This window comes from Gymnogyps californianus, chromosome 2, assembly GCF_018139145.2.
Source record: "Gymnogyps californianus isolate 813 chromosome 2, ASM1813914v2, whole genome shotgun sequence".
Lineage (NCBI taxonomy): Eukaryota > Metazoa > Chordata > Aves > Accipitriformes > Cathartidae > Gymnogyps > Gymnogyps californianus.
Window position 1 is genome coordinate 113,780,758 of NC_059472.1, and position 13,538 is coordinate 113,794,295.

General features: G+C 41.0%; 2 protein-coding genes across 2 annotated transcripts in view; one reads left to right on the forward strand and one right to left on the reverse strand.

Moving 5' to 3' along the window:
• Positions 1–13,538, reverse strand: part of LSM5 (LSM5 homolog, U6 small nuclear RNA and mRNA degradation associated) — a 756,742-nt gene that overhangs the window by 596,534 nt on the left and 146,670 nt on the right. The gene's annotated exons all lie outside the window — the stretch shown is intronic.
• BMPER (BMP binding endothelial regulator) overlaps positions 1–13,538 on the forward strand; it is a 150,922-nt gene that overhangs the window by 88,913 nt on the left and 48,471 nt on the right. Inside the window, exon 12 of the mRNA XM_050915812.1 lies at positions 7,574–7,903. Within this exon, the coding sequence (XP_050771769.1) occupies positions 7,574–7,903 (330 nt within the window). The remainder of the gene's footprint in view (positions 1–7,573; positions 7,904–13,538) is intronic.

Here is a 13,538-nt window from a genome sequence, read left to right on the forward strand (position 1 = left end):
GGCAGACCATTGTTGCTTGTCCTCCTGCCATGCAGATCTGTAAAAAGTCTGGCTCCATCTTCCCAGTAACCTCCTTTTAGGTACTGGCAGACTGCTCTTAGGTCTCCCCAAAGCCTTCAGGATAAACAACTTTATTCCCTTAGCCTCTTCTTATGGTTCCTGTCTGCATTGCACTGGCTGTATGTGAGGCTGCGAGGCTCATTGCACTGTCCCGCAGTGGCATGCTCCTCTGTTGCACATGAAACAGAGGGATCCTTTTTTTGGAGAGGTGTCTCACTGTGGACCCATTTAGTATTTGGAGGAGAACTGATGCTGAGCTGATTCTAAGCTTTTATGATTAAAAGGCCGTTCCCAGCTTTCATCAGGTAATGTAATCAAAGAGCATAAATACCTACTGTCATACAGCAGTGGTGGCTACCACTACCTGTTTTAACATTAGCATTTTAACAGTTGCCATTTGCAAGGAAGTAATTCCACCTTTGCGCCAGAAGTGCTGTAAATCTCATCACGACATAAGACAGGCAAAAGGCATAAGGATTTCACTGATGATCACTATCTCAGATAGTAATTAGAAACTTTGCTAATTCAGCCAATTTCTGATGAGATAAGCTGTACGTGCACAGCCCTTTCCCTCACCCACCCACTCATGTTGATCCTCTCTCCACATATTAACACACCAGACATTTCTGGCGGTCCAGCAGATATTAATTTTCCAAAGTAAAAACAACATAGGAGGTACAAGAACATACTGTACACAGGAGAGCTTTGAGTACAGTTTAAATGCAGCCAATTTCTATGAAGTGGGTCAAAACCAGTCACGTTGTTAAAGGATACACTTTAAACTGAAAAACAAAAATAATCAAAGGATTATTTTCAAAGCAGTTTGTTGCAGAGAGAAAAAGTACCTCATCTCCTAAAGGGCTGGAGAGTCTCTTTTGTCTACTGTTGCCGAAGTTAACTATGGTTAGTTTTGGCATGTTGCTGTTTAAGCTCCATGGCTGGCGTACAGTTATCACTAATTAAACACAGTGGTCATACCAGTGGAAAATTCAACAGTTTAGTTTATGCTGCTGTAAAAACGTAATAAAATGTACTCTTTTGGGCTTGATTTAGAAAAATCACCACTGACGTCAATTCCATAAATTAGTAATCCTATGTTAGACCAAGGTCATTTTCATATTAAAAAAAGAAAACACTAAACCTGAGTTCAAATAATATTAACAGACTGCTCTCAACTCCAGACAAAGATGGGAATTTGCAGTGGAGGTTAAATCTTTGTTCTTGACAAAGAAGAATTGATAGGCCTTGCTGAAATTACAGCATACAGTATGAAAGCTTCCTACTGCAACCATGTAGATATATTTTAATCATGATCAATAATCCTAACACAGTCTTACTCAAGTCATTGTGAGGCTTTATGGATGAAGTTTTTTCAAAGTGGACTGCAGTCATCTAGGTCTAGCAGTACACACGACTAATTTTGCAGTAAAGGCCTCTTTTGGGGCAGAAAATTTCGTTCATCACAAATCATTCTGCAGCTTTTTTAATTGACAAAATGACCAATGGAGCTAAACCAAACTCAAGGGCATTTGGACCCAGCCTTAGGAGTAAAATGTTGGTACTTTCACCTGGTCCTGCATCCTTTTTATGTGTTTTTATAGAAATACTGAAAAAAGTGCTGACTCTTCAAAGCAAAAAAAAAAAAAAAAAAAGGTGGGGTTATGCATTGTAGGTACCTGTGAGAGCAGGGAGTGGGACTAAAGGACCACATAGGTCCCTGCTGGTCCTGTCTCTTGTGTTATTTCCTTGCCATGGAGAAACATACCAACAAAAAGACTACAATTGTTTATTCATACTGGAATGCTGTTCATGATTTACCTCCTCAGCCGTTTCAGCCATGATGGTCTACTGTATAAATATGTATTTGGACAAACTGGAATAGCTATTTTATTTATGAAATAGACCATAAAGACTCCTGTGGAGTTTTTGACACCACACCTTGTAATGTGTATTATATCAAGCTGCACTATGCAGCAGTTATGAGGGAAGTACTCTATGGCTATGCATTTTTTACAGAAAAGCTAATGAAATTCTATTATGCATGTTCTGTAGCTAGTTTTCAAAAGTTAATAATGTGTTCTGTTTGATTTAGGGCTTAATTCATCATATGGGCTAATTGCATTCAAAGTTTCATTTTATTTTTAAAAAGCTGAGATCTTTTTGAATTATAGATGTGCAACCAGAACACCCTTAACTGGTAAACTTGTATTTTTTCCTCCCTCTCCTTACTTAGAAAGTGTCCAAACCAATTTTAGTTATAATTTAAAGTATATTTTTCTTGGCCACTCTTAACTAGCTACAAGCCCAGAAGAGTGTGACCAGACATCTGGACATCTTGGACTTCAGTTGACTGCTCTGATCTCCTGAAAAAATAAAACAAGCTATTCCATGAGCACCAGAGCTAACAGAGCCTGGTTTCCTATGGATTTGTGTCCCATTTCCTTTATATCCCAACAAATAATAAACCCAGCTAGAGACAATATATCCTGTGGCTGCTCTGGAGCTACAAGTGTGCTAATTGCCCAGCCAATACGCTCATGCTCTGTGGCTGGTCAGGATGTGTGTGCTGACTGCCTGTCTAGCCTCCACCAAGCAGTATATATATATCGCCTTTCTAGAAAGGCTAAATACTGTCTGGGGGGGTGGGGGCATTGGGTGGAAGGCAGAAAGGTACTTTTTGGCAACCACTTATTTCAATAAGTGGTTCTTACCTTTACTCAGCATACTACTTACTAGAAATGAGTTGTCTTTCAGGCTTTTATCCCTCCATATTGGCCAAAACAGGTCATGTTTTCATAAACTCCCCCCCCCCCCATGAGGCTATGTTAAAACTTGGGGAATGCTAAAATGTTCTTTTCCTTGCTGTTGCTTTTTCAGCTTCCTTTTTTGTACAGATAAATGTGTTTTCAAAAACAGTGCTCCTTGCCCACAGTTACCTTCCTCCTTACCTTTTCTAATGAAAGTCACTATTTCATTTGAATTGGGTGCATGATTTGTAAATGCAAGGAAAGCGTGCCAAGAGTTCTATAGTATTCACTTTAGCACCTAAATACTATTACTATTAGTTTGCAAGTAAGCTGTAGAGCCTTAGGTGGGAGCTGAGCAAACTGCGTGAATCACACATGTAGTTTAAGATAGTCAAATGTAAAAGCGTGAAGTCCATATTTAGTTGCTTAAAAAACAAACGTAAAAACTGCTGAGCTCCCAGAAGCTTTTATGAAAGCCAGAAGTTTTGAATACTGATTTGGGAGCCTAAATGGAGGATTTCCAAAAGAGGTTTAGAGGTGTTTGCAGCCAGGTCCCAATAATGTTTAATCAGAGTTGAGTGCCTAAGGGGCTTTGAAAATCACAGCCTCCTGAACATAGCTCTGGGGCCCTCCTTTGAAAAATCTGTGTTTTTCAGGGACAGAGAGGGAATGGGTATATTTGCCTTCATGTGCATGTGTAGATGAGCAAAAGAAGACTTCAAAGATAATGAATACCAGGTTCAAAGCAAGCAAGAGGCAGTGGTTCTTCATGCACTTTGCCCAAGGATGTTGTGGATGCTAAAAACATTTTTGGATTCAAGGGGAGACTGGACAAATTCACAGAAAAGTCGTCTATCAAATAAAGAGAAACCATGTCTAGCTCAGAAAGTCCCTAAGCTGAAAATAGTTGGAGGCTGGCGGAGTCTTAGGGGGAAGTAGTGTATATAATTGCCCTTTTCTAACTCTACCCTAGACAGCTGATAGAGACAAGGAGTATCCGCAATAAGCTGGGAACAATTTACTGTAGGAAAAAAAGGGAAGGTTCTTCACCCATGACCCTCTGCCTTGTTAGCACAAGCTAGCAAAATTCATACTCCAGCGTTGGGGAACATAGCTTTGGTGATACAGCAATGCTTCTCCATCCATTATGTCCCAGCAGAAGAGCAAGTCACACACGATCCTAACTAGAGAACTGGTGCTTCCAATAGATTTCAAAAACAGCCAAGCAGAAAGACTGGTTTGTTTCAGAAGGGGAAAAAAAAAGGAAAAAAAAAAAAAAAAAGCAGCAAACCATAAAACATGATGTGATTGAAACTCTCCCAAAAGGAAATAAACAACAACCCAAAACCTAAAAATGGCAGGAACTCTTTTCATGTTGCCTGTCTTTTGCAGTCTTGTTACACCCGGTATTTAAGGTTTATTTCTAGGCCAAGCAGTTCTTCTTACTGGCAGTGCCTGAGTTATCACACACACTCTTGCAGGGTGTGGATTTTTTTTTTAAAACCCACAATTTTAGCGAACCTTTCAAGAATGTTTTACACAGTGATATCAGAGAATCAATTATTCAGGCTGGTTTTAGGTAGATTTTTCCCTCCCCCATTTCCTTGGTTATTAAAGAAAACAGCGAAATTTGGATCAGACATTCAGCTATCCAGTCCAAAATACATTCTTTTTTATTTTAACTGCACTGCATCAAGTTGACATATGACGTGACACGATGTAACATAACATAAAACAACATTACTCTGCATAACACATTAGAAATTAAAAATAAATATTTCCTTTGGATCCCATTGGTACTATCAATTTTACTTGCACATCTCTAAATTATGTTTGTTCCTCTCATGTCTTGCCTCTTAGCCACTTGCTTAGGTGAAGAACCAGCCTCCCCCTCCCGATATGTTAGTTAATAACATGTATAACATGTCCATGTTCTTGGCCTCTAGAAACACAGACAAAAACCAGTTCTGTCCTCTGAAATCTTCACTGATGTTTGGGCTAATTTTTTTGTTGATATTTTCCTTGTTTTCATAAAAGTTGTCATTATGTTTAAAGAAAAAGCCTGAAAAAATGAAATAGAATCTGAGCAGGTAATAAAATGTATCTTAATATTCATCATGCAGATAATTGCATGAGTACATAAGGAAATCAGAAACAAGTTAGTATGATTTAGTAACGGTAAAGTCAGATGGTCTCCATATAAAATCTACGGATTTTTTACCCATAGGTAAAAATTAAGTTGGTGATTAAAAGCTATATGGTTCCTGTCAATTTATAGAGAATGAATTAGTCTTTTTATGGACTTTGGAAAACAGTTATTGATATCCTCATTGGTATCAGTGAGGAAAATGAGACTCACAGAAGTGCACGTTTTTAAAAGCACTGCCTTATCTAAGTGTGTTGGTTTTCAGGCTCTGCTTAAAGTCTATCGGGCCTGATTTCCAAAGGTGTTGATCAAATGTGGTTCATTTTGACTTCTAATGGAGCTGTCAACATGATGTCCTTGAGAAATCGAAACTTTTGGTCCCTAGTTGCCAGACATAGTAAAGAGCCATAATAATGATGCCAAGACTAGTTACTGGCTTAGCTAAAGAAGCATGCATGTGGCAAGTTAGGGATAAAGTACAAGTCTCCCAGGTACCAGCTCTGTGATGGCACTGCACCATGCGGTGAGGGAGACTGAGGTTAGACTTTAGGAAGACCTTACTCACAGTAAGGACAGCCGAGCACTGCAACAGGTTGCCGGAGGCGGCTATGGAGTTGCTGTAACTACTGCTCTTTAAGAGCAGGTTAGATAAATGTCTGTCAGGAATAACATAGGCAGAGGTGATTCTGCACTACAGCTGGAGAAGGAAAAGGTAATGTCTCCTGGGGTCCCCTTCAGCGCCATTTTCTGTGTCTCCATGTAGGTATCCTTGGACGCTCTTTACAGCTAGAAAAACACCAGAAACATTATAGCTGCTTTAGCATAGCACTCTGCCTAGGCTGAAAAACCCTGCTGAGAAGGGTGTATTGTGTACTCAGGGCTGCATTACACTCCACCAAAGGTGTTCCCTGCTTCTTCTCCATAACATCCATGTCTCCTCCTTTTTTGTAGGTTTGAATTTGCCTTTTTTTAGCTGCCTTTTCAGGCGAGCCATTGTTAGTTGGATAATTTTTTTTCCAGTGAATAAATTGTATTCCTTGTTACTCCCCCCTCCTTTGTTGCGTTTTGGGTTTGGTTTTTTTTTTTTTTTTGATTGATGCTGTTCACAGCTCTCTGATTACTGAGTCAAATTTTGTTACTGCACCAAGCCCTCCCCCTGAAACAGGCATCATCTTTCAAATGCAGCCTCAGCCCATGGGTATCCAGCTGGCAGTAGCAGTGTGCATTTCTTTGCCTTGAGACTCCTTCTTCCAGGAACAGCAGCAATGAGATGTGGTTAGGACCTATTGTTAAACCAGAAGGCTGCAATGCAAATAAATTTGCTGCTGTCTTTGATTGCGAGGCAATTCAATCAATTGCTGGGTAACTGCAGGGTAACTCAGCATCATTGACATGAGTGTGGAAACGTTCTGCCTTTGAGCTGCAGCTTCTCTGACCAGCGTATGGCTGCAAATATCAATAAGAAATCTCCCTCCATTTGTAATGATGCAAATGATTGGTAGAGATACCATGCCCTTAGATAGTCATTGCATCATGTTAGTCATGTACTACTGACTTTAATTGGTCACATGGTAACAATAACTACTACAAGTCAGTTGTGTATAAACAACATATTGTGATAGCTTGTAACCCTGAATAAAGATGCTGGTTCTACAGATAATTTGGGAAAAAAACATAAATATACCTAGTTTATAAATGTACAATATTTATAAGTGTGCCTATGTAAAATACAGACAGAACCAGGTCCTGCTGAAGTGGTCTGATGGCTTTTAATTTCAGGGGATCACCCCTGCCTAACTGACGACATTAAAATTAGCCTCAAAAATATACATGTGATGTTTTGAATTCTGCTTCTGTTAGTGGATTAGGCTTTGCTCCCACAACACAACTTAAGGGTGTGTCCTGGCAGCTCATCCCAGGGGAATTTAACTGTCTTGAGAGGAATGCCTGTAGTCTTAGATACTTGTTTGCGCTCCCAGAGCTGGCAGCAGAGAGACAGGCTCCTCCAGAGAGTAATTCCCCATGTATTAAGAGAGATGTCTAAAACTGGTGAGATGAAAGACTTTCTAGTCATGTCTGTTTCTCTCTGTCAGTGAGGGGGAGATTGGATGAATTGCTTAGACTAGACATTTCATGTTTGGAAAGCTGAAGCTAGGTGGGAAGGCTCCCATCACACATCTCCAGACAAGTGGGTTCTGCAAGCCCAGGGCTCTGCCTGCTCTGATATCATGAGTGGGGCTTGTATTTTCTGGAAATGAAATAATTTGAAAAATTTCACAGGCATTGTAATAACCTAAACTGTTCAGGGTAGTACATTATGTTTAAGGCACAAACATATAGGCTGGAAGATGTGTCTTTGGTTCCTAGCTACAGGTTAGCCTTCCTATGCTGCCCCAAGGATCAATTGGCCTTTGGTTCCCACCCGCTTTGGGAAAGACTTCTACTAAAGCCATGAAGCTTCTGTTTTTCAAAAATATATATTCCTAGTGGGTGTCAGTCAAATCTGCCTGGTAGGGCAGATAGATTAGGTGAGAGCGGCGTCCTCTAAGTTCTTATCATCTGCTTTTTTCAAACTTTGATTGATCCTGATATGGCGCTTTTGTTTCTCACTCACCTGCAGAGCCTGGAGTTTGCACTGTATTTGGAGACCCTCACTACAACACTTTTGATGGACGGACATTTAACTTTCAGGGAACATGTCAGTACGTTTTGACGAAAGACTGCTCCTCCTCTGCCTCGCCCTTTCAGGTGCTGGTAAAAAACGATGCCCGTCGGACCCGTTCTTTCTCCTGGACAAAGTCAGTGGACCTTGTGTTGGGCAGAAGCACTATCAGCCTCCAGCAGCACCTCACAGTGAAGTGGAATGGGACCCGCATCTCACTACCTTGCGACACACCGCAATTTCAGATCGATTTGGATGGTTATTTGCTGAAAGTGACAACGAAAGCAGGTAGGGCAAGTGTGTGTGTGTGTGTGTGTCTTCTCCCTGAAGAGCTTCTCAAGTGCAACATGAACAGCAGTCAATAAAAAAGCATGACAGCAGTAATAAATGTAGTTATAACTCTTTAGAGGTCTGAGGAACCCAAAGTGCTTTCAAAATCCCTGCAGCCTACAAGCAGAGATCCCAGCTATGAGTTTGAAGTCTTTGCAGAACATTTGCTAAGCTATGTTTCATTCTGCAGCTGACAATTAACTGCCTGCATAGACAAATGTGCCATGATTTTCACTTGCAGTAACTTAAGAGTGGCTTATGCAGGACCATCATTTGATACTTATAGATAAGAACAGGGAGGAGATCAGTTCTTAAACATAACATTCATTTTTTTTTCCCAGTTGCAGCAACATACCTTACAGTCTAAGTCAGCAATGATATAAAATCATAGTTACTAATAGCTGGAATGAGTTTAAGTTGTCAAATTATGGAAACATTTCACTGGGGCTACCCAGCAAAATGGAGGTCCTGGTTTGAAAACCAAGGCCTAATGTGCTGTTCAGTGCCATCTTATTGGGCTTGCTTTGTGCTCGAGTAAGAGTTTGTCTGTGAGGAACAGAGAGTCCATAGCACCAGACGCAAAAGGAAATCAGAAACTTCAGAGGATCTGGTACCTTATTTGTAGAAACAGGGAAGGGCGATAGCAGACTCTCAGGTCTTTTGAGTCCTAGAAAATACATTAATTGTCAAAATGCTAAACCAGAGGACTTATATTTGTTTTGATAAACTGTTCTGAAGCTATAGTATCCTTGCATAGATAAATACTGAGGGGAAGTTTAAAACTTTCTCATTAGCATGTGTTAGGTACTACTGTAGTCCTGAGAGATTTCACTTACACAGTGAAATACTGTTTCAGTGAGAATACTATTTACTGTTAATTCAATTAAATGCTATGTGAAAGCAGTGAAACCAATCTTTCTTATGGAGTGATATGGTCACAGGCGTGACGCATAGTCATACTCATTATCTAGCATCATTTTTTTTCAAGGGGGACACTAGCACCCACTGTTGAGCTGAGAATTTAGACACCTGTTCATATAGCCCCTGGAAATGTAAGTCTGCATAATGTGGATCCCAGCTCTGGGCTCATTCCTCAAAGTGGCAATGCAGATTTTTGTGGCTGTCTGTAAAATGCACACAAGTTGACCATTATTCACAACTTCTAATTAAAAGCATCTTGAGGGTTTCTCTTTGCAGCCAGCTGAACGCTATGAATTCTGGTGATGTGGATTTCATTAGCCAACCACAGGCCAAGGAAAGGTTTTCAATCGAAGATGAATGACAGCTAATCCTGCTGCTATTCCATTTGTCTCTGGTGCAAGCCTAATAAATGACTACACACATCCTTGTCCATGTGTTGGCAGAGGGAGTGCAAACATGGCATATGACAACATACCAAACAGTGTGTAATCACTGCAAATTATAGCCTAAATAATTCCTCCCCTTAACGGAGCAGGATCAGGTTTCTCTCGCTGAACGCAGCACGATGGGCCAAGTCCTCCTTTCCTAGGCACGTCAGGCCTGGAAAGCAGCAGAACAGCATGGCTCCATTTTGCTGGGAGAGGACAAGCAGCAGAGAGGCTGTAGAGAGGAGGAATGTGCTGAGTAGAACTGGTTTAAAGACAAACCTTTTGTTCCACAGGAAATTCCGAGTTCTGGGGGAAAAAAATTGGAGAATTTTCTCTGTTTCAGAATGAAAAATGGATTTTTAAAAAAATATATGCTTTCCCAGTATAGAGTGAAAAAAGAGGAGGAGGGGGAAGTAATGAAAAATAAGCAAAACCACTGCACTAGAAGCAAAATTCAAAGTAAAATTGGGCTGGGAAGTGCAGGGTCTGGTGCTTACAGCTCAGCCAGCATTCCCACGGCTTTTGGTTTTCCTTTTGCAGATCTGGGAGCTGAGCCCTGATAAAACAGGGGAGCCCAAAGCTTCAGGAAGCCTTGTGGTCCCTGGCTGCAGGGCAATCTGCATGGCAGGGCTGTCCTGGAGTTGCATACCCTGAGAGTCCAGGCTTCCAGGCAGCCCACCAGGCGAGCTGGCAGGAAACCAGCTTGGAACCTTGCCTGTGCTGTGTTGGAAGTTCATTGAATCTGATATGTCTCCCTGAAGCGTTTCAGTTCTGATGAATTGGCATTTTCCAGTGAAAACCTGTTTTGTTGCTAAATTCCTCACCAGCTGTAGCCCTGGATGCCATGCAGCAGCAATTCTGGCACCCTGCACTTGCAGGTACTTCGTCATGGGTGTGGTTGGGATGGTGTTGAGTCCTTGTCTAAAATTTGTGTTTTAAAAACACAAGAGAGCAGAAGGTCACAGGGCTGGTGTTACTTATCTGTCCCTCTAGTCCAGGGGCATTTTTTGTTGTTGCTGTTTCTGTGCTGATCTTTTGCACAAAGCCGCTTTGCTGAGGTTTTCTGTACCACTTTGGCACTAAATCTTTAGGGAAGAGCGGTGTGCCAGTTCTCGAGGATGCCTTTACCATGAAAAATCATGCAGAACAATTGATGGGAGTTTCCAGCATGGGGAACTCAGTGTGTGATGTGCATAAATCCAGAAGGAATTTTTTAAAATGCAGTAGAGCACATAGTGTGCCAAGTTAAGAAATCAAGTAACTAGTTGGTTAAGCATCCTTCAAAGAAAGAGGAAAATTGGAAAACCCTAAAAAGTAACTCAGAATATTCCTTTTCTGCACATCCCCAGATGGGACAGATGCTCTGTCCTTTGGCTTCACATCTCTTGGATTCTGATCCTTGTCCAAGTGAATGGGAAACTCATCCATTTTAGGGGGGAAGGAAAGGGGGGTATAGGCACCAAGAAACTCTTCCAGACAATTTCTATCTGCCAAGGAGACCATTTCAAACATCGCTCCGTAGCATAATCCCGTCTGTCACAGCTCTTATTGGTTTACAGAAACCAACTGAATTTTCTGCTTGTGAACAAACAAAAAGGCACACACTGCACAGTGCGATCAGGCTCCGACAAAATAATCATGCATATAGGAGTAAATACACTTCCTCGTTACCCCAAAAGGGAGTAAGCTCCATTATGGACAGAAACCTTTAGGCTGTTCATCAAAGCTAGAAATTACCCTTCCATCTGAGCAATTACAGCAGAATATAGTGTAATTAAACAATACCCAGCTAAAGGAAAGTACATCCTTTTGTGGTAGTTAAACTGTGAGTTTCTTGAATCAAATCCAGTAATCAAAGCAGTGCTCTCTAGATCTAAAAATGTGCATTTTTATATGCTGAGATGAAAAGTCATAATTTTATACTATTCTTGTGTGCATACCTAGAGTTCACAGAGCAACGTGCAACAAGTAGATTAATTTACCTCACACAAAGGACACACAAATATTCAGGATAATTTTAGAGTTAACCTTTCGTAATGAACGTGAGTGGTTTCACTGAAAGTCAGTAAGTCTTGGCTTGAGAAAAAAAGCTGTAAAAGGAAAATTAAGATAGAATCATTAGTCAGTCTTTTGTGACTCTGCTTAAAGTCAGCAGCTTCTGAGGGAGCTCATTTGGGGAAGAAGTTGAACACCGCCTTAAAAACTGGAGTTATTTTCTGAAGAGAACTGTCTGAGAATTTGGATCTTGATGCTTCAAGCTTTGAGAAAGTTTACATGATTCTCAAGTCTGAAGAAATCTTAGTGTATAAGTTAATGGCAAGGTTTTTCTAAATGCCAGCACAGCAGTATTAATCTGGTGTCTGCAAATCAAGCTGTGTTTTGTTTTGTTCAGTGTTGTCAGAAGCAAAGACAGCTGGAATTCGAATTTTTCCAGCAATGATAATGTATGAAGCAGCTTAAAAGGCAGCTTTCCCCCTTGCCACTGTGCTGGCCTCATTAACAATTGTAGTCTTGCACAATTTCTCAGTTGGCTGGGTGTAAAGTGCCTTTGGAGAAGGACACAGTGGCCCTATCCATGCTGGGTTTATTAGATAATTTGAAACTGCTTTCAGGCATAGTCAGCTCAGGACATATTTGTGCTATCATTGCTAACCTATAGTGATAAGAAGACATGATGCAATAGACTGTAGTGACCAGTGATGCAGAATTATCTGCACAGCCTTGCTGGGTAAATCGTTCCCCAAACTCTTGGTGACACGGTGTAAACTGCGCGAGCACCAGGACAGTATGAACTGATGGCAAAGCACCCCTTCTATAGCCGTAATTCCCGTTTGAGCCTCACCCTGTTTCTCTGCAGTGCGGGTAGGAATTGTCATAGGAGACAATGGGATGTGTTGCTAAAGGAAGGGTTCCAGCTTTGAACTGAGTCACTGGTATGTTAATTACTTACATGAGGATAGGGCAGGATTTGGATCACATAGTGACAAGCACTGATTTACAAGAGGAAAGGGTGGTGCTAAGCCAGCCCACACAGCAAATGTAGAAAGCTGGAGTGAAGCCCTGGTCCTGCACCGCGGAGTGATGCTTTTTGGTATTCTTGGCCAGGCAGGGAGAAGAGGGTAAAAACTGGATTATCCTGTTTAAAAGCAGGTTCTTGTGTATATCCTTAACTAACCACTGCACACAGGTACTTTAAGGGAATAAATTAATGTCAGCAAAATGATTTTGTGATCTTCAGATGGAGGGTTACTGCAGAGATGTGAAGTAGTAGCATTCATCAGACATTGGAAATAATTAAAAGAAAGGCCATTTTTGGGTAGAAATTAAGCAGCAGTGATTCTTGGTGCTGTTTTTATCCCATATGATAACAAAATTGCTTTCCTTTATGAGATGTATTTACTCCTCAAAGGATGGAATTCATTTAATTTACAATCACCCAGGTAAAAACTAGAATTTTAGTCACCACCTGATCTCTGGGCCCTCTATCACTGGAAACAGAAAGGCATTCAGAAGGTAGTTTATTCCCTCTGCATTAGACACCCATGTTGTGACCCAGAGCTGCCTATTTCTCTCCATCAAAGAGAGGTCCCAGACAGCTGACTTAAGCTAGACACCTAGCTTTTAGATGGATACAGACAGATAAAATGGATTTCATCCACAGAAAGCAATTTTGATTTTTATGTACTAGAAGTGCAAAACCTTACTGTAAAACAGATTGTAGCAGAGCACTTACATCCCAGCCACTAGATGAAGGTTAGATGTTTACCATCATTCCTCAGTGTTGCTGACTTATGAAAACAACTTCAAAAGGTTGCTAATTAGGACCTTTTGAACAAACAGTTTGAATCCAGTTCAGAATGCCTTCTTACAACAGTTTTACCCATCTGACATATCGTTGTGGTCATCTTTTTAACTCTCTTTACCCACACAAAATAAGGTACTTGTATTGGAACAGTTGTATTCGCCCAAATGAGTGATCAGTGTCAGCTTTGCAGGCAAGAAAAGGGTGTTTTCCGTAAGGTGGTCACTGGTGGAGTCTCGTGGGGCCTGGACACCTTTGTATGCCCATGACCTGTGCAATGGGTGACAATGGCTGAAATTCTGGGACCCCTGTGAAATCAGCTAGAAATTTGCCCTAGCAAATTCAATTTGCAGAATTTTGCAAGAGCCCTCTTTCGATGTTGAGAGTAGTTCTGCCTTGGCTCCAGATTTTTTAGGATAACCCGATTCATTAGCAAGGAGGA